Source organism: Nannobrachium achirus (genome assembly GCF_963921795.1).
Source record: "Nannobrachium achirus genome assembly, chromosome: 21".
NCBI lineage: Eukaryota > Metazoa > Chordata > Actinopteri > Myctophiformes > Myctophidae > Nannobrachium > Nannobrachium achirus.
In genome coordinates this window covers 51,807,491-51,833,974 of record NC_137828.1, presented here as the reverse complement: position 1 = coordinate 51,833,974, position 26,484 = coordinate 51,807,491, and the positions used below count along the sequence as shown (strand labels likewise).

At 43.0% G+C, this 26,484-nt stretch overlaps 1 protein-coding gene and 1 long non-coding RNA gene across 2 annotated transcripts in view; one reads left to right on the top strand and one right to left on the bottom strand.

Moving 5' to 3' along the window:
- The window catches only part of drosha (drosha ribonuclease III), a 180,813-nt gene that overhangs the window by 17,001 nt on the left and 137,328 nt on the right, over positions 1 to 26,484 (bottom strand). The window contains exons 27-30 of the mRNA XM_080751506.1: positions 19,362 to 19,467; positions 16,543 to 16,684; positions 15,612 to 15,694; positions 9,345 to 9,448 (exon numbers count right to left, since the gene is read on the bottom strand). Coding sequence (XP_080607632.1) covers positions 9,345 to 9,448; positions 15,612 to 15,694; positions 16,543 to 16,684; positions 19,362 to 19,467 — 435 coding nt within the window. The remainder of the gene's footprint in view (positions 1 to 9,344; positions 9,449 to 15,611; positions 15,695 to 16,542; positions 16,685 to 19,361; positions 19,468 to 26,484) is intronic.
- On the top strand, positions 327 to 3,897 carry LOC308307155. Its single transcript, XR_013963214.1, has 4 exons — positions 327 to 906; positions 1,030 to 1,084; positions 2,036 to 2,177; positions 3,699 to 3,897. It is a non-coding gene; the product is annotated as an uncharacterized lncRNA (long non-coding RNA).

Here is a 26,484-nt window from a genome sequence, read left to right as displayed (position 1 = left end):
CGAGACTTGCACAGATGCAAAAACTCCACATTGTGACACCGGCGATGAAAAGCAAGACTCAGTACAGCCTGTATTACTCTGACTCATACCCCCCACCTCGACTTCCGTGCCCCCTGAAAGGGTCCGGTTGGTGGTCAGCGCTCTAATTGGCCTGCTTGAGCTGAATCAATCCAGCTGCAATTAGAAGCCTTTCACAAGCAGGTAGGTAGCATGTATAACATTGATGGCAGGATGATTACGGCTACATTATTGACGTCACATTACCACTGCCACCATGTGTCAGGTGAGTCATCTAAATTGAGACAAAACTTAAAGGGGAGCTCCGGTCGTTTTCAAGGGCTTTTGTAATCCCATAATATGATATTCGAACTTGGAAAACAAAAAAGAATTTTATTTTGGATGTACATTTACATTTTTTTGGAAACGCGAAGCTATGACCTCACTTCCTACAGCACCTCCTACAGCACCCATAATCCTTTGCGCAAGCAGCGCTTGGAGAGAGACGAGAGCCAAAGCTAAGCTAACAGCGTAACCATGATAACATCCTCGCTGCGTTGCTGTTTTAGTTTGTTTGTGCTGTTGCTGTTGGTTGGAAGTCACGTAGTAAGAAGATGGGATGTTATGACCGCAGTGATGCTGAGCAGTTGTAGAAGTTTTGAAACGTGTGCAACTGTGTCGGTGAAACAACATGGCATTGTTGTTTTACCGTGGTGTGATGATTGAATGAAGCCGAGCGACGGAGCGAGCCCCGGGTGCTGCTGCACAGAGATGTAATGGCAGGATTGATGGACACAATGCAAAGCTAAGAAAACAAAGACCACAATAAAGGAGAACGCGGTTCCATCTGTATTCCCCCAAATACGGTGAATGGACAACTGCTGCCTTGTAAAAAGAAGCAGAACATAGGTATGTACTGTATGTTTGGAATTAAAATGCCACTCTACGAAACATAATGTATAATGTACAAGCAAAGGTTGCAACTTGATTCATGTTTGTAACACTTATTGTGTTGTCATCTCTTGTCTTTAGAATCATCCATCTAATGGGTGGAGAGGCTTCATATCAAGGTGTATTCTTTCAAGAGGTAGGACTACCTTTAGGCTATTGTTATTGCTAGCGATGCTACTCTTTAGCCTGTAACAGCATTGCGGTTCCAACATTAATGTAAATGTGCGGGGCACCCACAAGTGGTGAGATAAAAGTCAACAGAGGGGACTGTATTATAATGTATATGAATCGACAAACAACCCCTCCCCCAGTGGCTGCACAGTAATTATGATGTAACGTGAGCTATAATAAATGATGATGATGATGATGATGATAATACCCTCTGATTCCTAGTGTAGGCAACCAAACGTTGGGTACTTACAACTGTGAAGTGTGTGAATCACTAGAATATATTTTATTCAGACAAACTCATAAACAAACTGAATCCACATAACTCCACTAAAACACATAGCAGTACTGTAACACTCCCCTTCCCTCATTGACCATACATGAAGCTAGATCGCATTGTTTTTTTTTTTTTTTACTGATTAGGTGCGTGGTCTAAATGTTATTGTTTTTCTAGATTGATATTCCTATGCATTTGTTATATTGTTGTTGATGTACTGACATTATCCTATTATATTGATATATTACCTGCTTATTGTAAATCGCTTTGGATTAAAATCTGCTAAATGCCTGAATTGTAATCATCCAGCACTTTTGCCAGTTACTTTTTATTCTTTTGTACTACACTGTAGTATAAAGTAGGGTTTAAACTTACAAACAAAAAACTGTTTAAATATGGAGATAAGAGGTTTGTGCCCGAGAGCAACCCCCCAACATTACTTGAAAGAAGGTAAAATGCAGTGTTACTGTTGTTAGCTTATAGATCTGTTCTTTTTTTAGCAAACTGGTTTAGGATTCTCATTATTGCATGGTGTGATTACTAGAAATGGGGTAAAAGCTATGGCAACATTTTGAAATGTCATTGTAAAAAATCTGTTTACCCTGAAACTTTTTTCCTCCTCTTTGTCTATAATTGCATAAGGTGCTGACACATCACATAATCCACCGTCCAAGATGATGTCCATAGCAGTCATGCGGGAAGACAGCGGTACAACTGTCTACATCGCCCTTTGAATGAAGAGATCAGGCATTGACACTAAGGCTTGCACACCTGCCCCCGGCAGGTAAATAAAACGTCAGGGCAGGTGAAGTTGGCTTTCAGGTTGCCCGACAGGGCAAGTGCGCTCATTTGAGAGGGGACACAAATGTCTATAAACACAACACGAGATATCTGTCTAAACACCTGACGTGGCCAGTGCGCTGTGTCTTCTGGTCTGTGGAATGTAAAATAAGAGCACTATTTACCTATAATGTGCTGTTTTTACTGTTGCTACATTAAAAAATATAAAATAACAAGTGTGAAACCATAGACATATTCAATCATAGCTAAAGTATTTGGTATTTGGATTCGGAGGTATTGAGGTATGACATTTTATCGCACAGCCCCAGAAAGTAAAGAAATAAGTGTTAAATTGCGGTAATTAAAATCGTACCTATCATTTTATAATGGACGATTTACTTTTCGGGCAAGTGGGCATTACCTTCGGGCAAGTAGAACATGACCTGTACTTGCCCGATGGGCAAGTGCCTCTGAGACCTTAGTGTCAACCCCTGGAGATGCCGTAGAAGAAGCAGCTTACTAGGAACTCCCAGGAATATTATTTACTCTCTCGATTCATACAGCAATGTGATCTAATTTTTCAATATTAGACTACTCTAAAGCCTCTTTCAACTCTAATGTTGCCTTGCCTGCTCTGTACACTAAGTCATGAGCTTGTTATTTTAATAAGTCAAATTGGGAAATAAAATAAAAGTGTGAGAATAATTTTCCAATTCCTAGGGAGAAAAATAATCATTTACAAGAATCGTGCAGCCCTTCTGCAGATATAAGTGTCTGCTAAATTTCTAAATTAGATCAGCTAACACAGGGAACATGTCAGAACCCTAAAACATCCGGGACAACCATGTCCTAGCTCTGGTCCAGAGTGTCAGCGATTCTCACTGACACTCTGACAAGCGGCTGACTCAAAGACTAGACCAGGATTTCTATACCCCTACGAGGGCTCAACTTAGGTCAATAAACTAAACTACTTTACTACTCACTTAACCAAAGGTAGTTTTGTGTTGTTGAAAGTCTATTCTCCACGGTGGGAAGCCTCTCAACCCCACCCACTCTGTAAAATACATTATTTTTGTGATGAAATAAAACGCATCCAACTCTGACCGCCGCTTATTTCCAGGTTGTCTGCGGTGGCTTGACGTGGATGCATTTTATTTCATGACAAAAATAATGTATTTTACAGAGTGGGTGGGGTGCTGAGAGGTTTCCCACCGAGGAGAATAGACTTTCAACAACGCAAAACTACCTTTGGTTAGGTGAGTAGCAAAGTAGTTTAGTTTATTTTGACTGAAGTTGAGCCCTCAAACAAGAAATCCTTGTCTAGTCTTTGAGTCACCCGCCTGTCAGAGCATCAGTGAGAATCGCTGACGCTCTGGACCAGAACTACACGTCCCAGACTCTTCTCACTTCTGGCTCCCAAACTGTAGAACGAACTTGCACCTCAGTCTTCCTTTTTCAATTATATTTATTGTATCCTCACCTGTATTACGTGATGTGCATGTTGTTTACATTTATGTTCATACAGGTGCTGTTGAAGCCTTCCACAGTGCTCAAATGCATGCGATTCTGCGCTTCCTGTCCTACATCGCAGTCCTGTCTACATCGCCTTCAGAAGAGATGCGGAAGAAGTGGAACTTACAGTTCCAACCTGGCAGCACACACAATCTTGATGCATACATCGAAATGATCTTGTTTAAAAAATATTAGACTACTAACACTACTCTAACCCCTCTTTCAAATTTAGTTTTGCCTCTGTTGAGAATTGATAGAATGTCATTTGATGGCCGGAGAGTATTGTGAGCTTGTTATTGAAATAAGTCAAATTGGGAAACAAGATGAGAATAGTGTGAGAATAATTGTTCCAATTCGTAGGACTAGGGAGCAAAATAATTATACTTTATCAAGAAGCGTGCCCTTCTGCAGACTAAGTTTCTGCTAAATTATATCAGCTAACAAGGAAGCTGTTCAAACCTTCCCTAATCCATCCAGGACAACGCTCCACAGGTCCTAGCTCTGGTCCATAGCGTTAATGGAGTTCTCCCTAACGTTATGTTCCTCTACCTTCCGCTCCGGCTTGGCAAAACTGGAAAGCCGTCTCGTCTGGTCCCAAAATAACAAAAACTGTTTCGCCCCTCACCAAACCAAAGGTATCAGTGGGGAGTGAAAGTTTACTCTCCTTGGTAGACGCAGTCTGGGCCCCCACCACGCACACTTAATACATTTCAAGGGTGAAATGATGAATATTCCACCGGATGGAGACACTCTTTATGGTTCCAACGTCGTAGAGCTGAATAACACCCAACGAGACTAATGCTCTGTTAATGTGGTCCTCTAACCTGTGCGGAAGTACTGAGCTGGCAATGTGATGGCGAGGACAAATAGTAAAAAAATAGAAATTATGTCTCCATCTGTTGGAATATTTTTCATTTCGCCCTAGAAATATATTTTAAGCGTGTGGTGGGGGCTCAGATTGCGTTCACTAAGTAGAGTAAGCTTTCAACACCCCACTGATACCTTTGGTTTGGTGAGGGGCGAAACAGTTTTTGTTATTTTCTGACCAGACGAGACGGCTTTCCGGTTTTGCCAAGCCGGAGCGAAGTTAGGGAGAACTCCACTAACGCTATGGACCAGAGCTAGTGAGCTACACAGGGTCCCAGACTCCACCTTAGCCCTTGCAGGCTTATGCAAAGGTTAAAATGTAATTTAGATAACATTGTATGGAACCTATGCCAGGTTCATTTGTAGACCTGGCATTGTGTGTATACTTTCAATGTAAAAATGTTTTTGATATATTATACTATTTAGACTGACCCTTACCTGTGCTATTTGAAGTGCATGTTGTGTACATTTATATGTTCATACACGTACCTTAATACATGCAGAGATCCTACTCATCCTACACTGGCATGAGAGAACGAGGCATGCTTGCAGTCAACACATTTTGTCCATGTCTTTGTCAGTAGTATCTATGAAGCTACCTTCCTTCTGTAAAGATACATCCATTCCATTCTACCTGTCCTTTGTATGACAGCACAAACTCTTAGAACAATAACTGTTTCAATTTCAGGTGGACTCCACACACCAAAAAGGCATACTACAGGCGAACAAAGAATCACATTGTGAATAAAAACAATATAGGCTATTACATTGTCATGAGCTTTTTTGGTTTAATCCTTGCAAACTGTCATATTTTAGATGTCATTCAAGTATTTTTTTATGCCTGCCTTTATCACCCATTATTTGCTGGACTAGAGCAGTGGTTCTTAACCTTTTCAAGCCGTGACCCCCAAAGCAACTGAACTGGGGACCCCCACCCTGATAAGCACTTAGACTGTAGGAGTTGAGGTACAGTATTACATCCGCTTGTTTCCGTTCCACAGATAAATATTGTGAAACTAGCCGATCTACAAGCTCAAACTCCCAGACTCAAAGGTTGAGAACCACTGGACTACAGTAATGCTCTGAAACAGAAGTACTCGCCACTGTTTGTTAAACTGCACAGGCTACAATCGACAATTTGATTGTACTGTGTTTACTGTGTTACAAATAGCAGGTTCACACAGCACTCAATACAGTAAAAACAGAAAAGAAGGAAAATCAAATGTATTGAATCTATTTTATTATATATTATGACAAGGGAAGGATCAGATATTTTCACATCTCTATGCATTTGTTATGTATAATACAATATAATGATGCCAGGGTAAGAAGACGTCGACTCTCCACTTGCGACGACTCTCCAGGACACTCCAAACGATACTGCAGTGCCTGCAGTGAGAAGAAGAAAAGACTGTAACATGTTGCATTGTCTCTGTCACTCACAAAGGGTTCATCGCCATACCAGCTTAGCAATTAGTCACTTATCTCCCAGACTCCCTCCCCAGTCAGAGTTGTGCAGGATGTAATTTGCTGCAAATTAGGTGACTTCATTTAATTGACCATGTTTAAAATATATATTTGAAATAAAAATCCTGTGTCACACTTCTGCTAGTGTGCCCACCCTCCCCTGTGCCAATGTTGGCACTCGTGCCTAAGGTTACCTACCCCTGGTGTACATTTTTGTCATGCACATACAAATATTAAATATTACCAGAGACAGATCTGCTAGACCTAAATAGTAGCCTACTAGTGCTCTCTATTTTTTGAGAGCAGTGGTGTAAGCAGTACTTGTAAAATGTTGTACTTTGTACTGTATTTGTACTTTGAATATTTCCAGCTTTCTGTACTTGTACTTTATAGTACTTGTACTCCATTACAATTATTTGAAAATGTCAGTTACTTTGCACATAAATGATTATATTATAAAACCTAATTAATCAACTTTAGCCCTATTTTATACCCACTTACCCAGGCTATCTGAAAATAGATGATCTACAAGCTCACAATGCGTTGATGCGATGTGTTGTGAGTTTGTGGATCTGCCATTTTCAAACATTTTGTACTTTTAAAGTATATTTTGATGCCAGTACTTTTACTTCTTACAGAACGTTTCTATGCAGTATTGATAGCCTACTTTTACTCAAGTATCTTTGTCCTTTTTCCATCTCTGTCAGAGTGTACAAATGGAACCAAATGGACACGTAGGAGGTACTAGAAAATAAAAGGTTTGAGAACCACAGTACTAGTGGACTCCTAATGTGAAATACTAGTAAAATCAGTGCCATCATACATATTCTAAAGAAAACGTACAGGCTTTACATTCAGTAATTGGGATTAAAATAAGAACGTGTATGCCAGGACACATTGATGATGACACACACATACACAAACAAGTTATACATGAATGAAACATACCATTGTGTTTCGGTTGTCTCCTCCAGTTCAATTTAGGGATCCTAGCAGCAAGAAGTAGTAGTATTCTGCCCAACAAAGGTGGGCAGAATAACTTGGGTGCAGAGAATGGTCATACAACAGTGTGTCTGTATGATGTTAGCGTAGTGGAGTCCCAGCTGGCAGACGCACGTCTTTTCTCTCTGGTTCCCGTCGCTGTTTTTTTTTCTTCTTTTTTTTCCTTCTTCTAATCTAATGTATAGCCTACTCCAGTTCATATAAAAAGTAGTTCTAACGAAGATTCTGCCAGCAAGTCCCTATGTCAGTAGAAAACGTGTCTGAAACAACCATACTGTTTGTTGTTGTTGTGTTAATGCTAGCTAATGTTGAGGGGGGGGGCTACGGCAACCGCACCGGGTCAAATCCCATTGTAGTTTCAGTAGCTTACGGACCATCGTCTAGCTACGTCATAGCTTCGGGAACCCAGGCTTTCCATTGGCCAAAATAGTCTATGACGTAGCTAGACGATGGACCCCTAGCGGCCACAGAACAGTAATGTAAGGAAATAGACGCATTTTAGCATGAACGTAGCTGACTAAAAGAACACAGACTTGGTTGAAAACCGGCGAACTACTCCTTTAACAAAAATAACTATTGTAGTCTAGGGCTGTCCTCGACGCAGGATTTATCAAGTCGATTCGAGTCGCGGGGGTTAATCCGACGCGTCGACGAATCGTTTATGTAAAAAAAAAAGAAAAAAAGAAAGAAAAAAAAGTGGTGCTTTAAGCTTTTAAACCACGTCAACGTAATACAATAAAACAGCAATATGTTTTAAGCCTTTAAAGTGAATTAGATCCATGAACTACCGTGCATATTGAGACATGATAGAGGTGGACACTGGACATTAATGACGATAAGATTGCGTCCAGCCGTGCGTAATTTGCAGTGCGTAATTGTGAATTGTGGAGCAGAGTAGAACAACGGAGGAGAGAATAATGCATCTCTTTGACAGCATGTCGTGTATTATTTCCACAAGTTGTATTTTCTCAGAGCACAGCGTTGCTGTATCAAAAGAGCTATGTTGCCGATCTGGTGCGAGATAATAAAAAGAAAACAGTTCGCCCGTCGCTATTCATTCCTCACATCCTCAGCCTGAGACCACCACACACCCACGGCTGTGAAAGTGAAAGCGCATCGCGCTGGCTCTGCTGCTTCTTTGGCCAGCTCTCAAGTAGAATAACAACTCGTTGACGCATTTCCTCTCCAAGCGGTTATAACTTCAGAATAAGAGCTCCCTGTCATATGATCAAGGCAACTTTCAAGTCACGTGAACTGATTTTATTTTTAAGTCTAGTTTACAAGTAGTAGGAAGTATGGACTCAATAAGAATTACATGACAGTCACAGTCCAGCGCTCTCATACCGCACCACAGTAACTGGTGTGATTAAAAAAAAAGAAAAATTGACGGCTCGACTCAAACAATTGGCGTCGATTCCGGGGGCTTAAAACGACGCGTCGATTCGTCGATTTTTAGAGGACAGGCCTATTGTAGTCACCGTCTTGAGAACCATCGACCGATCGCCCTCGAACTCGGCACGCAAGTTGCTCGTGGCGACTGAGGGAGTGTCATGCTCATTGACAAGCCCAAAATACAGGGAAAGAAAGGTTGAAACCCCAGGACACGTGGGCTGCATAACTGCCTACACCGATGTTGTAAAACCAAAAAGGCAAATAACAGACAAGACAGACCAGACAAGAGAGACAGAATGATAGATACCATTTGTGTGCAGCATGGGTGAGAGACAGGGAGAGAGAGAGAGAGAGAGAGAGAGAGAGTGTGTGTGTGTATGTGTGTGTGTGTGTGTGTGTGTGTGTGTGTGTGTGTGTGTGTGTGTGTGTGTGTGTGTGTGTGTGTGTGTGTGTGTATGCAGTGTGTATTAGGGATGGGACCATATAAACACTATGTGTTGTGACCAAAGAAATTGCGATTTACAATATCGCGATTATCTAAACATCCCCAACATCCATTATCCTGGGGGGAACATTTGCCAAAAAATAGCAGATGCAAAGCAAATCGTTGTGAGCTTGTAGATCTTGTAAATCTTTTTTGGCGAGAGAGATTTGGTAGAGAGTGAAAAAAAAGACTGTATCAAGTATGTTACTTCCAAGTCCGTTTTGACCAATTATAGAGGGTTTCAAAGTAAACTGAATTGAAAAAGGTGAGTTGATCCCAGTGCATGACGAGGATAATTTCAAGATACATTTAAATCTCCACAATACGATTAATGTGAGTGTTTTTTATCACGATAAATGATAGTAACGATTATCGTCTCATCCCTAGTGTGTGTGTGTGTGTGTGTGTGTGTGTGTGTGTGTGTGTGTGTGTGTGTGTGAGACTCACTTGTACAGAGGGATGTCAGGCTCCTTGCCCTCAGTCCTAAGGGTCAAACAGCACTGCTGCAGCTGAGACTTGGGGTCATTCCAGTCTTGGTTCAGAATGAACTCCTGCAAGGATAACACATGCACACACGTGTAACCGAGATGAAGCACTCTCTACCTCAGTGGTTCTCAACCTGTGGGTCGGGGACACCCAGGGGGGGTCCCCACATTATTTAGGGGGGTCCTCAGATGATTGGCTTAACACATGGGAAGCCAAGGTTTCTAACATTTCTAGCTGTTGCTGCTGCCGTCGTTCACTTACGCTTTAATTTTGAAGAGCCACGGAGTGTCCACTGACGATTGAGGAGGATAATCCATTTGTTTAAAAACGCTTGCAAAACTAAAATCCAAACCGGGGCCGACCATCGCGGTAAAGTGTCGCCGTGAAAACAGGCAGATCTCTGCTTCCCTAGCGTTCTTTGCAACTCCTTTTGGCACAGCGACCTCCAGTGGCCTTGGGGTGCAGTTAAAATATTTTTATTTTGGGGGTCTGAAAAGGTTGAGAGCCACTGCTCTACCTCATGATACACCACCATTCTCTGATAGCGATAACAGCCAACAGTCTCTGCATTGTGTTTCGACAATGGTAGTGGGCGACTAGGCGTTAGGCTGACAGCAAGTCGACTCTGACGGACAGACAGACAGCTTTCGACGTCAGTTTAATGGTGAAAATGTTATTACTGTACTTCACTTCAGGATCTGGGGGATACAAGCCCGGTCTCAGTAAAACATTAGAATTGATGCTAGGTTCTTGGTTTACCTATGATCCTAGATTACTGAGGCACTACACTGTCTCTCTGCATTTGACGCATGCGTTTACCTTGCCCAGCCTAAGGTTCTTATCACAGTGTAATGTCAGTCACACACTCGCCTGGGGGACACAAGCCTGGTCTGACTTGTTCCCCCAGGTGAAATGGGTTCATAACTGAACTTGTTAACTTGCCTACTCGTAGTAGATTTTAAGAAATATAAAATGACGGCATGAAAATATTTTAATTGCGACCATCAGGAAAAGTTACTATGAAAAGCTCCACCGGCTGTCTGTCCGTCTGTCTGCCAAACTTTGCACACACTCTTCTTGGATGGCAAACCACATCCTCCAGCCCTGATTTCTTCTAGTGCCACCATCAGGCCGATTTTTGCTAAACACATTATGGCCTTAAATCACGCAAAGCGGTACACAGTATCTCTGAGTCATGTCATCAACATGGATCTGTCCCATTTCCCATATTCCCTCCTGATTGGCTACGATTGCCTTTGTGTCGATTAGGGAGTCTTACTGGTACTAAAATTGTGTTTTTAATGTAACATGCTAGAGGCATATGTCACACATGCACACACACACACACACACACACCCCCCACACACACACAAACACACACACACACACACACACACACACACACACACACACACACACACACACACACACACACACACACACACACACACACACACACACACACACACACACACACGCACGCACGCACGCACGCACGCACGTACGTGCACATTTAAAGAAAATAAAATGTTGGCGGCAGTGGCATTACACATCGGTCCTTTCATGGTCACACAGGTTATGTATTTCAGCTTTGCCCCCCACTTGCTGCGCTGCTTGATTTAGTGCTGTATCCAACATGACAGCCATGTAAACAAACAAAAAAATGTCATGTACAGCTAAACATTGCTCTCAAGAATGTTTTGCATTTGAGGCGAGAAATAGAAATAGTTATTGCAGTAACTTGAAAACTGATTCTATTTGATCAAAACGTCCTTGTTTTCCGAGGTGACCATGTTGCACTGGACGGACGGCCAGCACAACACTTACGGAATACTTTCATTACCGTAAGCAAGAAAAAACATTCTTACGTTGTTATTAATTTATTTAGTAATTAGCCGTATAAGCGGCATAATTGACGACACGCCGATCGTTGTTTAGAAATAACCCCTTCAGGACCTTAAACCCCTTGGCTTCGCCTAGGATTTAATCATCCTGTCAGGGGTTAGTTCACAACAACGACTGACATGTCGTCAATTATCCCTTGTACCCAAGGGGCAAGTTCCGTTCGCTGGAAATTAAGCCGCTTCCGGGTTCTCCTTGAAGCTGCTGTTCCAATTAATGGCCCAGCAGATGTTGCTGTTTCACTTCTCTACCGGTACCAAAAAACCTTAAGCTCAATGGAAGTCTATGAGGATTTGGCAAACTTTACACTTTGTTTTCTTATCTTAATAAACATTTTCATTAACACTTCATGTTTTCAGTCGCTAGTTTAAATATTCTTTTAATCATCATGATATGCGCTTAGTGAATCATGGACACGTTAATTTAAAAATCAATTATACATAGGCTATGTTTCTAGGCTTTGTATTGGCTATACAGAGTGAAGACCCGCCCTCCAGCCAATAGGGGGGGAAGGGGGGTTAATTTCCGGTCTTGCTCCAACTCATTTGAGATGGTCTGTGCCATCTCCATTTTGGAGCGTTGATGCTCCAAAATAAAACAGAGCTCGGAGAGGCACGTCAACAGTTTTAGAGGGAAAGCTTGCAGTGTATCAGTGTCTGACACTGGCAGTGTTTGGGCTTCTCTCTCTCTCTCCCGCTCACCATGCGGTCTCTCTACATCAGGGGTTTTCAAAGTGGGTGACGGGGCACCCTGGGGTGCCGTGATGGCAGTCCAGGGGTGCCGCGAGATCATTTGATAATACTTTGAATACTTGGGCGTTGAAAAAAATATTTAGTATCCTTTTAAACTTGAAGTACAAAGTTATGTTCAGTCAGTTCTAACCAAAATAGCTATTATCTCAACGTTTTCTTCGCAACATAATCACTAAAATGTCGTCACTGTCGGGCAGAAACCTCATATCTCCAAGTTTCAAATGTGAACGTCTTTTGGAAAAGCATAGCCCTGCTTCATCATACAAGACTGTCACACAAAACAAGTGAAAACAGCCGATCTACAAGCACAAAACGCCTCGCGATTGTAGATCTGCTGTTTTCACTAGTTTAGTGCATTTTATAGACTAGAAGCTGGGCCGCCCTTTGGGCGGCCCAGCGTCTAGTCGGCGACCTGGCCAACTCGGAACAATGTAAATAGGGAATGAATGCCCCGCCCTTTAATGCAAACCCCATTATACCTGTTTTTTACCTGGTCATAGGACCCGTTTTGACCATCTGTCTGCCTGTGTCCATTTATGCCCATATATGGAGATATCTGTATCTGTCTGTCGGCGTCCATTTTATGTCCATATATGGAGATCACTGCAGTTATAGTTCTGGGTCCATTTTATGCCCATATATGGAGATATCAGTCTATCTGCGTCCATTTTATGCCCATATATGGAGTATCTGTCTGTGCCTCCAACTGTGTTGCAGACACAGTGCCGGTTCCCCCTTTAATGCAAACCTCATTATACCTGTTGTCATAGGACCCGTTTTGAACATCTGTTTGCCTGTGTCCATTTATGCCCATATATGGAGATATCTGTATCTGTCTGTCTGTCTGTCTGTCGGCGTCCATTTTATGTCCATATATGGAGATCACTGCAGTTATAGTTCTGGGTCCATTTTATGCCCATATATGGAGATATCTGTCTATCTGCGTCCATTTTATGCCCATATATGGAGTATCTGTCTGTGCCTCCAACTGTGTTGCAGACACAGTGCCGGTTCCCCCTTTAATGCAAACCTCATTATACCTGTTGTCATAGGACCCGTTTTGAACATCTGTTTGCCTGTGTCCATTTATGCCCATATATGGAGATATCTGTATCTGTCTGTCTGTCTGTCTGTCGGCGTCCATTTTATGTCCATATATGGAGATCACTGCAGTTATAGTTCTGGGTCCATTTTATGCCCATATATGGAGATATCTGTCTATCTGCGTCCATTTTATGCCCATATATGGAGTATCTGTCTGTGCCTCCAACTGTGTTGCAGACACAGTGCCGGTTCCCCCTTTAATGCAAACCTCATTATACCTGTTGTCATAGGACCCGTTTTGAACATCTGTTTGCCTGTGTCCATTTATGCCCATATATGGAGATATCTGTATCTGTCTGTCTGCGTCCATTTCATGCCCATATATGGAGATCTTTGACCATCTGTTTGCCTCTGTCCATGTATGTCCATATATGGAGATATCTGTATCTGTCTGTCTGCAATCCATTTTATGCCCATATATGGGGGCATTCATTTTATGCCCATATATGGAGAACGCGCGTGCCCGTGGGACGAACGGTTCTCGAGATACGCGGATTACATACATACATACACACTCACAGAGATTTTTTGTTGACTCATGTGGCGTACGTGATGTCAGAGCCTTTTATGAAGTGATGTCACAATGAGTCAGAGCTTTCGCCGATTTCCTCCGGAACAGCCTGATGTCAACAATCAACCCCGCATAAGGAGATTCCGAACGTTTCGCGCCCGTTCGGGAAAACCGCGCGTCGGGTCGGGTCAAGACCCGGCACTGCACTCTGTGCCGCGGCGGGGAACGCGCGTGCCGAATCTGAAGCCGGTGGGACGAACGGTTCTCGAGATACGCGGATTACAGACACACAGACAGACAGACACGCAGAGACTTCTCACATTTATAGATAGATGATAAATACAAAACGAACGGTTTTGGACATACAAGGTTTCCACCCGACAACGACGATATGCTATAAATATAAGGTGCTGGGAGTGAAAATTATAATGTAGGGGTGCCTCGGATTCAAAACAAATATTTATGGGATGCTCTGAGACAAAAATGTTTGGGAACCCCTGCTCTACATCTGCGTCATGGCAGAAGGGTACACATCACAGGCTACTTCAAAATAAAAGCCGAGCCCGAGGCCCCGGAGCACAAGTGTCCCAGGTGTGCGGCCCTGATAACATCAGCCTCATCCAACGGGGACCTCTAAAAGCCTGCCTCCATTAACCGACCGGAACAAGTAGGGGCCTCATTAAAAGGCAGACTTTGAATCTAGAACTGTCTGCTCCTATTAGTTTTCTACAAAGAGTGTTTCAGCCTCTGTAGCTGCCACTGCTGCGCTCTCTCTCGCTCCCTGGGGGGGAAGGGGGAATCTGCATTCCTTTAACTCTAAGCAGGGACATTTTAAAGCGCCATAGTTACAATTGACTGTGGCGTCAGTGATTCCCATTTCCTGTCAGTCTACTGTGCTATCAACTAGTAAGACGCCTCAGGTCGACATGCGACCTCGGCCATCTGGCCAGTGATGTATATGATGGAGTCCACTGCATGATAGTCAACAATGATATGTTAAAACATGCCCATATATGGGCGTTACCAAATATGGGCATTCCCAGATATGTCCTTAATATTGATGACATTGGGACAGGGATCTCCATATATGGGCATAAAACGTATGTTAATTCGTAAAGCCAAGCAGGGCCTTGGCGAGTTAGGGGCTGGGTTTGATGCCTGGGGATCTCCATATATGGGCATAAGGGGGTACCCTAACATGGCATCATCTGGGAATGCCCATACTGTATATGGACATTTTATTTATTTTATCCTTTATTAACACGTTGCAAGCCGCGGCAGAACCCTCTGAACAGAGGTAGCGCCGAAGAAATAAGCCATTTATTTACAAACATGTTTTAAAAAAACAAAGCCCACATGATAACAACACGTACTGGAGTGCTCGACACAGCGTACATATTCATCCTGCAGAGGTCGGCGATCTTACTTTGGCGAGGCGGAGGGGAGATCAATTCCATTCGTTTACGTGCGGCGAAGCAGGGAAAGGAGCGATAGAGAAGCGGCGCCCGAACGTGATTGAAACCGCGATCCACGAACAGAGACAAAGACCAGCCATCTTGTTTGAGCTTCTTGCTGAGTTTCAACACTGGGGAGAGGATGAGGCTCCTCCTGGCCAGCCATCCATCCAGAATGTGAGTCAACGGCGTGGCCTGCTGGATATTAGGAGTATCACACCCAGCACCAGAAAATGACTGTCAGAGCATATTAACCCTTTCAGATCGCTCCAAAAAGACACAGAGAAGAATTTCCGATGTTTTTTTTTTTTTTATTATAATTTATATCAAAAGTCCGGGAATAGACGGCGTGGCTGATGGGACCCAGTAGGAAGTCCGAGGGAGTACGGCCAGGCTTAGAAGGTGTTAATATATATCCATATACATATATGGACTTAAGGCTTTCTTGCTAGCTAGAGGGCACATTGATTTGAGTGTGTTGGGCAGCTGTCAATGCGGAGCTCACCTTCAGCCGGGGAAAGAAGCAGACGTTCATGAAGGTATGAACGTACTCCAAGTCTTTGTCAATGTAAAGGGCTGCGATGAAAGCTACAGGGGAGGGAGAGAGAAGTAACACAACTTAAACAATACGAATACAATACAAACAAAAAAAAAAGAATACATAGAAGCATCAAGTTGGGAGTGAAATATAAAAGTAAGCCATTTACCATGAGAGGGAGTGGGTTGTTGGCTGATTTACCACTGTTTCAGGGTTGTGGCACGAGGCGAAGCCGAGTGCCACAACCCTGAAGACCCCTGCTGTATAGAACAAATAAAACAGGGCAACATTTGTGTTGTTGTCTCCCGAGTCTTTTCAATTTTGAGTAGCCAATTATATTTACCCCCTTTTTATCCCAAACTGAGTTGATGCCAATTCATTCCGCCCCACACACTACTGTGTGTTGTTGCGTTGTTGTTCTGCTGTTTTATCCTACCACCGAGGTGCTACTGGGAGGGCGTGGCACCTCCGTTCTACTCCTTCCGCCCAACACTCCCCGCTGACAGGTATCGCCCCAGTCCGTAGGAGTATGTGCAGCGACAAATATCACCTTTCCCGCCCAGCTTCCGTACCCCGAACATGAGCCAATTGTGTTTGTATAGACAACCGACAAAGCTGGATGCACCACGGTGGACTCGATCCCTAGATGACGCTGTGGTGGGCACGCACTTTACCACCGCACTTACTTTTTTCTTTAATAGCACAACTCAATGTATGAGGTCTGCAACCTTGCACTCAAAGTTGTAGTATTCTAAGCCCAGTGTCAAGAAACTATGTTTGTCATGTACTGTGGCCACACGAGGAACATAGCTACTGATAATGGCACTTGACATTTCCAGAGAACATTCTATGAGAGCAGATGCATTTGCACTCGAGGAGCAAGGAGAAATAAACGTACACTCCAGTAAGTCAGCCAGAGTCTTGGTGCGGAGAGCAACGGGCCGTTTGGTTTTGTCATTGGTGATGGCGAACTCCTGCATGCCCAGTTCTTCTGCCACCTTGGCCTGCGTGCGGTTGTTCACCAGCGAACTGCGCAGGAGCTGTGGACCACACCAAACACATTGAGATGGTGGTTATATACTTTTCAACTTCCAAATATTAATTCACTAGCCATAAGCAAAAATGTGGACCCACAAGCGGCAATGCACTCACATAGATACTCTGACACGCAGGCAAGCATGCACACACAAACGCACGCACACACATACTGAAAGCACAAGGAGGGGGCGAACACTAGAGAATAATACATCACATTCACGCACTCATTCACTCGATCTCTCATTCACTCATGAAAACCATTTCAATTGTGGCCTCATCTTGGTTCTCCTGGGCATTGGGTAGCAGTGGAGCTCTCAGAGCTATGGTCGGTTGGAAGCTTTTATACCAATGTACCATGCTTTCCATTTGTACAAGGACATAAAACACACACACACACACACACACACACACACACAGAGTTTCTTTTCCACACTGATGCTTTTTACTCCAATCCTCAAAACTCTTACCGACTCTCACTGTGATCTTCCACATAGTGTTATTTTAAGCAATTATTTTTTTCACTTGGCCATTTTAAAAGCCTTTTTGCAATGTATTTCATTTTGTTTTCCACCTGAGACAAGAAATGTTTTTTTTCCTGCGTGTGGTTCGAGCTGGTTATTGCTGTGTGCTTTTCACTTTACTACAATAACAGACAATCATGGTGCCTGTAAACTAAAATAAACCTTCCAGCGGAGTGTGAGAGTGGCAGGATCATTAGAAAGCTGTTCAGTGTTCATCAGACAAATGAAAAGAATGGCATCTTGAGCACATTTCAGTAGCAACATATATTATAGGTATATCAAGGTGCAGTATGGATTCATCCAGTGCCTTGTTAAATACCTTATCCAGTATGTCATCTAATTCAGAACTATGGATGGATGGAGCTCGTTTATTTTTATTGAAAATTAGCACCTTATCGATCCTGCTTATTGAGCCGGGCTTTTATCGAGCCCACTAAAGAGCGTTTTCTAATATTTTGTGGAAAGACGTGAGACGACACATTCTGAACAGAACTGGTATATATTTTTTTCTTCGCCATTTGTTGTGACTGTTGTGAGTTTGTGGCTGACCACCATCTATGAAGAGGACACTTGACAAAAGTAACAAATATTATCAAATATCATTAAAACAATCATTCATTGGTGTGCAATACGTGTTAAATGGCTTTATATCATGAATAGTGCTGTAATCATTTCTTGATCGCCTCGTCTTGATTGTTTAAACATGACGGTAGTCGGGTACTATCGAGTTTGTAGCAGGCCCTTGTTTCCAGCTCCATCGCAATTCAGAACCCACACCTCTTTTAACACACATTACTACACACTAAGCTGTACCTATTATGATAGGCTATTTATTTCTGAAAGCATGGGGAAATAATTTTTAGCAGTTGAGATCTCCTTTTAGTGCCCACAATGCTACTGAGAGTCACATTTTTTGAATAGATTATTATCTCCTATTTTGACATTGGCGCTCATCCCAGTGCAATGCAGTAAATAAAGGGAGAGTTGGTATGGAGGGTAAGGGGTGGTGGGGGTGGGAAATGATTGTGTGAGTAGTGTATTATATTTGTAACAGTTTTTAGTATTCAAAATTATAACAAGAGTTCAAATCATAATAAATCATAATCTAATACTCAAATTTCCCTTTCAGTCATTTGGATCTGATTGGAATCAGAAGATAATGCTTTTTAATTTAATTTAGCAATTTGTGTTTTTGGCATTGAATATTGGAACATATAAATAACAATTACATTTCTGTTTGACTTTTAGGCCTTGAAAACTAAACTTCAGTAGGCTAATCAGAGGCAGGTGGGGCAGGTCCTTTCGTAACACAGACATGTTAGTCTCGTGGACTAACCATATCGTCACTGTCGGGCAGAAACCTTGTATCTCCAAGTTTCAAATTTGTACATTTTTCCAAAAGTAAAGCCCTAATTCATCACACAAGACTATTGCACAAAACTAGTGAAAATAGCTGATCTACAAGCATACAACGCCTCACAGTGCGAGGCATTGTGTGCTTGTAGATCTCATGCCTTGATCAAATTAATTAGATAACGACCAACAATATTAATGGCCAAAGAATATCAAAACATGATAGGAACGCAACAGCCGCTGTGTTTGGTGGTACATTTCCTGTCCGTAACCAGGAGGCTTCCAACTTTCCCCCCTTTTCTTTTTTTTTTAACCCATTTAGGCCTAGGATTATTGACTGCTTTAACTATTGAAAAATAGCAGATATACAGACTCACAGAGTGCCGCGCTGTGAGCTTGTAGATCTGCTATTTTTGAAAAATCATGATTTTTTTTGCAAGTCTTTGAATATATCTACTTAAAAGCGAACATTTGTAACTCATATATTTACTTCTGGGTGGTCCCTGGAACAACATATTTTGAGATGGCGGTCCGTGGCCAAATACCTGTAATTTTGGGGGTCCTTCACATGAAAGGGTTTGAGAACAGCATGATTTAGACAAGTCGGGTCAAAGATCTGGTCAAAGATATTCAAATACTTGCACTCATTTTCACGATTTTTCAAAAATAGCAGATCTACAAGCTCGCAGGAGCTTGTATATCTGCTATTTTTTTTAAAGTTAAAGCATAAAATAATGGTTAAAGTGGTTAAAATCTAACGCGACTCGGGCGCGTTCCAGGTATTTGAGAGTCAATTGGTTCTCACCGTCAAATGTCCTTCATGGTGGTCAGGGAAGTGGATAAACAGATACTCGGTGGCCACCAGCTGCATGATGGAATCTCCCAGGAACTCCATCCTCTGGTTGTGACCCCTGTGACCAGAAGGACAGAGGGAGAGACATGGTCATACAGACGGACGCACACACAGACATCAATGGGGGCTTGAGCCCCTGCCTTTTTACCCGTCTGTAAAAAATGCCCTCTCCAGACCATGAATGCAGTTTTCACTATGGTGAAAGAAATGCAAATGCCCTCTTTCCATGACATATCTGAAGGCAGCATTCAAGAGAATCGTCCAAACTCTCCTGAACTTGAATGCAGCATCTTATGTTGAGAGAATTGCCCTCTCGTTGTAGAAATCCATGCCGTACGCCACCAGTACTCACCTGATTATGCTTAGTTTAGTGGTATCAAGTACCGAACATAGACCTCCAAGTTGTGAGAGCTTGGAGCTCAGCTATTTTCAGTATTTTCACCAAAGGCCCTTTTAGAAATTTCAGCCCCTGCCTCTCTAACATTCTCTGCACGCCCCTGAGACAGACAGATGTTTAAAGATGGGGTGCCGTGAGGGGTTGTGCAATGCGGTACGACATGGAGCAATGCAGGAGAAAACAAGTGTCAGATAAAGGAAAGGAAGGGAGAAGATGGAAGGGATGGTTCCTGTTAAAGACGCTAAATAATAACGAAGGAAGGAAGTAAAGGGGGGCGAGGAGGGAAATGGGGTTATTCAGGTACACCGCCTCAGGGCACACGTGGCGCGATGCTCTCAGAGTCTGAACAAATCTTCCAGGGCTTTTAGTCCTCCTTAAAGCAGGTCGGTCGTCTGTCGGAAGCCCTGACAGATGTACACTTTCACGCCTGGCCTCTGGGAGCCTTGGTGAGTGAGCCTCGCTCTGTTGACAGGCGATAGGTTTGGCATCGCAGCAATGCCATACGGAGGAGGAAATGCAAGGGCTTTCTTGGACACCGTTAGAAATGAAAAGAAGGAAAGAAGGAAAATAGAAGCAGTGCTCTTCCGAGCACAGGTCTCCAGAAAGTCAGGAAAGTTATTGTGGCCTCCTGGTGGCGCTATAATAGGCCAATTTTGAAAACAGTGCCATGTCGTCTTCGGCCTTTCACAGCAATCGGACGCTGCATGCACGATTTTGTTCCAAAAATGTGTTTTGCAAAAGCCGACCTGCTGGTGGTGCTATAACAGGCCAATGTGAAAAGGGTGGCATTTGTTCCTTGACCTTAGGAATGTGCGTGCAAAGTTTCACGGAAAGCGCAAGCTGTGTTCATGATTAAAGGTGATACACCATGCATTTAAAAAGTATTTATGTCATATTGTTTATGTCCCAAAAACGTTTTTCAAAAGGTTTGAGGCTAAATTACCACTCCTGAATAGAGAGCCTCTCTCATTTTTGAATGGCTCTCAGAGCATTTTCAGCTGCAGTACCACCTTTGGCCTGAACTGCGCCACCCCCCCCCCCCAAAAAAAAAAATATATATATTTTTTTTCTTCAAAAACGGCCGTCGCTGATGTCAGCAAATCTGGATAGCCTGTTTTGAGAACCCGTGGGATGCTTTTAACCTCCGCCTTCCCAAAACCAGAGAAAGACACAACGGTCAGAAATGGGTGAAAAGTGAAATTTCATGGTGTATCACCTTTAACCCTGCAAGACCCGAATTAATTTCTACTGGCCAAAAAAATCAATAAAAAAAAATCAGATGCTGTTGTAGGAGTCCTAATCACAGGAAAATGTAATGTTAAAACATTAATAATGTTTTTGTAAGGTTTTATAGCCATACATCATAAATCATAAATCATGCTCTAATTTGCATTTTGGGAATATTTTTCACAATAATAACATATGTACATGTTCTAGACATTCTAATGATCACGAAAAAATATATTACAGGCATTTTACTTGTTGTTTTAGTGAGGAATAGCTTCAGTTAAAAAGTGAGATGTTGTTCGTCCATACGCTGGAATTTCAACTTCTCTGGGAGGTGTGAATGTCAGCCCCTGTGGGGGGTATTTATATGCAAATATCGTGGGCAATGGCATTGTAATACTAAACAATAGGATTTAATGGTGATGTTAATGTGAAAAAAGAACAGGAAAACTAACTATAACATTTTTTTTAAAATGATTTAAAAAATGTTGCCAAAAAGCAACGCTGGGCCTTGCAGGGTTAAGGCATTTGGTTCAAAACGGAGTACTGACCCATCAGTATTGATACTTTTACTCAAGTAAAGAATGAGAGTACTTTTTAAACTACTGCCCATGCCTTTGGCCTGGCGAAGACAAAGAAAAAAAAGCATGCTTCATTCAAAGCTTTGCCAGTCAGAGGGTCATAATAACAGAGTTCACAGAACCTCAGTCTGTGAGTCACAGAAAGAGACACTTACAGCAGGACTGTGATAAGGGTCGACCACATAATGGGGGCTTCAAAGGGCTTCAGTTCACCCGGGCTGCACAGACATGGCCGACGCATAATGACTATAGAGTGTGATGCACCAGGAATGCACTTAAGAAAAGATGGTTTCACCCTTTGCAAGCCTAATGCGAGCACATTCTACTCCCAGCGGGACACTTTCAGATCCCCCTGACCGCACGTACACACAAAGACCCGGTACGACAGGTACCGTCAGACAGAAGGCAGTGCCACCTCCTTGTGAGATGGGGACTGGGCAATAACGGGGAGAGAAGAGATGTGGGGAGGGCACATGTGCTGCTGCCGCTGTAATGGCCGTTAATTAAACAGAATTATAGATTAGCATTTGGTGGGGAGCCAACCATAGCAAGCAACCCAGGCAGGTAGGCGGTGTGTGTGTGTGTGTGTGTGTGTGTGTGGGTGGGGGGGGGGGGGATGAGAAGGGATGCATGGCCATCCATAGCTCTGTAGGCTAAAAAGAAGCCTAGTTGAATCATCACTAACGGTATGCGAGAGAGAGAGAGAGAGAGAGAGAGAGGTCTCTGAATTGATAGAAGGTGGAGGGAGGGAGAGAGAGAAGCATTACGTGAAGAGGAAGATGATGAAGGATGGGGGCGGGGTGGCTCGGCTGACATCAAAAAGAGGAAAAAAGGTCAGAGTTTATGGTCCCATTTCTCACCATCTTGGCTTTTATGTGCTGCGGCATAGCTGAGCCGAAAGGAATCCTGAAATGAGATGAGATGCATGGGGCCGAGGCAGGACGATGTGTGTGAGTGTGAGTGTGAGTATGTGTGTGTGTGTGTGTGTGCAAGCGCACGCACGCGCGTGTCGCATGTGACTAAGTTGGGGCCGCTTCATTAGGAGAGATGTTGACGCTTGGTTGAAGCATACATTATGGGATTCTTAATGAGAGGGCTTTGCCACCATCCACCACAAGCAACGAAAGAATGCTCGGGCCTCGGGGGGAGGAGGACGAGGTTTGATAAAGACAGGACTGTGTACACAAGCACACACAAGTGTATCTCATAGATTTACATACGGTATGTGAGTGAAAGATAATTAGTCGAAGACACAGAACTGAGCAAAGAAAGAGCTGCGCGTATGTCAGACAGTGCACACATATGCGCGCACGCGCGAGAGAGAGACTGTGAGCAGGCTGCATGCACAACGCGTGCAAAGAGGATGGAGCAGGATCAGAGAGAGGGGAATCACAAAGTGCCATACTCTGCTCAAAAGGAGGTTAGGGTTCCAATGCTCTCGTAAAGGTAGGGGGAAATTGGGAGTAAAACTGTGAAGAGGAGATCTTTAGTCTGCTTTGACTTTGATCTATAAAAGCTTTATGAGAGGCCCTTCAGAGGGTATAGGGATGGGTGCTCTCTTCCACAGGCAAAGAGCATCCCTCATCCACTCAGGGAGCTGCCCACTAGTGTTGGGGGGGGGGGGGGGGGGGGGGACATTCATTTCAGTGTTCACGTTTAAACGTTTGAGTCATGCAAGAAGTTGGAGTCTGAGGTGGAGGAGGCAAGCTTTGCCAGCAGCAGCAGCCTGTGGCAGAAATTGAAAAGCAGTGTAGGAGGGAGCCGTATTTAAATGGACCACTCTGTTGAGGAAATTAGGTTTATTGGTGTGTGTACTATAGAAAAGCGTGGCTGATTTTTATGTATTTATTTATTTTACTTATATTTTTATCCCACGTTTTTTGCAACCCATTTTCTCACCCAGTGCCAACTACCCAACCTGTAGTCCTGGTTTCCGCTCTCCCCCTGCCGCGCCAGGGGAATTGGGGAGCACCTGGCTGGCTAGGGGGAGGTAGTATAGAAACCAGGACTACTGCATGTTTTTGTGAGGGCATCTACCCTAGGAGGCACGGGGAGAGCGTGCAAATTCCACACAGAAAGGCCCTATTGCCAACCCCACCTAGGGTGTGGGCGCTGATGACGCGGAGGGAGGAACAAGCCCCCAGCGCCCACAGCTTCCCCCGGCGGGAATCAAACCCAGGACCTTCTAGCTGTGAGGCGAAGCGCTAACCACTGTGCCACCATGCCCCCCCCAGAAAAAAAAAAGAAAAAAAGAAAAAAAAAAGAAAAGCGTGGCTGATTGGAAGCAATCATCTGACTGGCAGCTGATTACAGCTGAGGCATGTATGACGTGCATGCCCTGCATGAACATTTTCTCATGCTGATAAAGCTCCTTTGAATTGACGTGAGTGACTCAGGAGTGATGTTCAGAGTGGGAAGTGGGGTCAGATCAGCAGTTTAACTCATTTATTGTGCCAACCCAAGAATCGAGAGAGATAGCCGTCGGTCCAGCTGCCGCGCCCGACAATCCAGAGAATTTAATTTGATTCGATTTTGTTTTAAATATCCAAAATCGGTCACCGTTCCGCTGTGCCAAAGTGCCCCCAAAACAGTACTTCCTGTCTGGACCGGAAACAGGAAGCGGATCTCCATTATTTTGCATGTACAACCCATTTCTCTGTTTCCTGTTCCGGGTCACGTTTATTTCCATTGTATACACAGCTAGCTAGCACTGCTGCTAGCTCTGGTCTGGAACAGTACGATGAACTAGAGTGCCGTCTTTTGTAATCATACGGATTGAACGGATTGCGGTGTGCATGATCCATGCACCATCGTGCACGATGGACACACACGCGCCCCCGTTAACAGGTAAGAAAATTGTGAAAGGGGAGAGTTTAATGAAAGCAGTAAACGAGTAAAAAAATATTGTGGTCCAAGAAATGTCATCAAAATGATGTGTCGTATCATGTGTCATGAAAGTTCAGTGCAGGTGCTTTAAACCATCTTCCTCAATTATTTAATGCAAGTCAAGTAAAGATTAATGTGCTTTGAGGCGCTGGTCGTTATGAGACAATAAACCCTGACTGGGTGACACAGAACCTACACGTATGGTGTGAACGTGTAGTAGAGCCAGGTTGCTTAGCTAGAATTCCATATTTTTACTCATTTTAAATTATTTTATACAAGTTTCCACGCTTCCATTGCAATGTAGACAGAGGCAGAACATAAGCTAAATTGGATTCTATTCAATGGTGATAATGGCTCATATGAACATTGAACACCTTAACTCATTCCCTGCCAGGCCCGATAGTCCCGAGATTATTCCAATGTCTTTCCCCGCCAGGCCCGATAGTCCCGAGAATTAAAAAAAAAAAAAAAAAAAAAAAAAAAATCAAAAAATTTTTTTTTCAATTTTTTTTTTTGACCCCCAAAAATGGAGTAGGCATGATAGCAATCGCGAAATTGCATGTTTAACCCCCATAGCAACCCCATCTTTCAAGCATGGCAGCCATTTTGGCAGCCATCTTTGTTAAACATAGTGGCTGTTATCTCATGAATGCCTGAACGGATTTCCATTCGGATTTTTTTGTTTGAAAGCTGTGAGCAATGTGGACACACGTGGTGCATTATCTAGGCATGGGTGTGCATGATCCGTGCACACCCAATTACATGGAAGTCTATGGAGACGAATGGCAGGTGGGAGTACGGAGGTATGTTAAAATGGCGGTCAATGTGTTAAGGCAGGGGTGTCAAACTGGCGCCTAAAATGGCCTGTGTGATGATCTTGGCAATACAAATAAAATAAATACAAATCCATCACCATTTTATTCTGTATTTGGACAGCAATCCTCACGCCACTCTCTCTCAGTACTGCTGCTGTAGCCTGCTGCACCAGCAGCTTGTTGTAGGTACTTAATAAAACAATATACGGTGATTGACGGTAGTTAATCACCGTCTAATCTGCAGAGCATGACTCCACTAGACAGACATGCAAACAGCCACAAGGTGAAAAAGGTGACAACATTTTTTGGGGTTAAAATGTTCGCCGCGCACAGCGCGGCGCGAGATTTTTGACCTTTTTCGGAACGGGTTGGGTGAATTTGCACGATTCTAACTTGGTTAAACAGTGACTAAAGGCCCATTCCCACTGGGCCAGATAACAGATAAAAAAATCTCTTTCTCCAGATATTTTTCCATTCAAAGTGGATGGTAGATACAGATAAAAAAAATATTTGCCACAGATAAAAGTATCTGTGGCAAATATCTGTGGTAGATATTTTTTTTATCTGTATCTATCATCCACTTTGAATGGAAACATATCTGGAGAAGGAGATTTTTTTATCTGTCATCTGGCCCAGTGGGAATGGGCCTTTACTCATACATATACAATACATGCAGCAAAATTGGACTTGTTGCCTGCCACCGATTGTTCTAGATATAATAAAGAAAATGTACAAAAAAATATTTAATATAGCCTACAGATATAGTTATAGGAGTATCCTAATATTTAGGGACACAATGCGTACTGTGAGCTTGTAGATCGTCTATTTTCACTATTTCTTAAATAGGCCTATTTGTTTTCTAGATCATTTCTTAGATCATTTGTATTTTATTTATTCATGAAATTTGAAAAAATAATTTACTTTTTTTAATCATGAAATGTTTAGCTTTTTTTAGGGGAGGGAATGTTTTTTGAAAATGTTTTGAAATAATACGTTTGTAATTAAAAACGAATGTAGGAAACCAAAAATGAAGGGACCCATAAAAATGTGTCAACGACCCACAAATGGGTCCCGACCCAGGGTTTGGGAAACAGTGTTGTAAATCACAGATTATTTATTTAGTGGATCCTCCTGGCAGATTTGTTGATCTAACCATCGTCAAAGAAAGG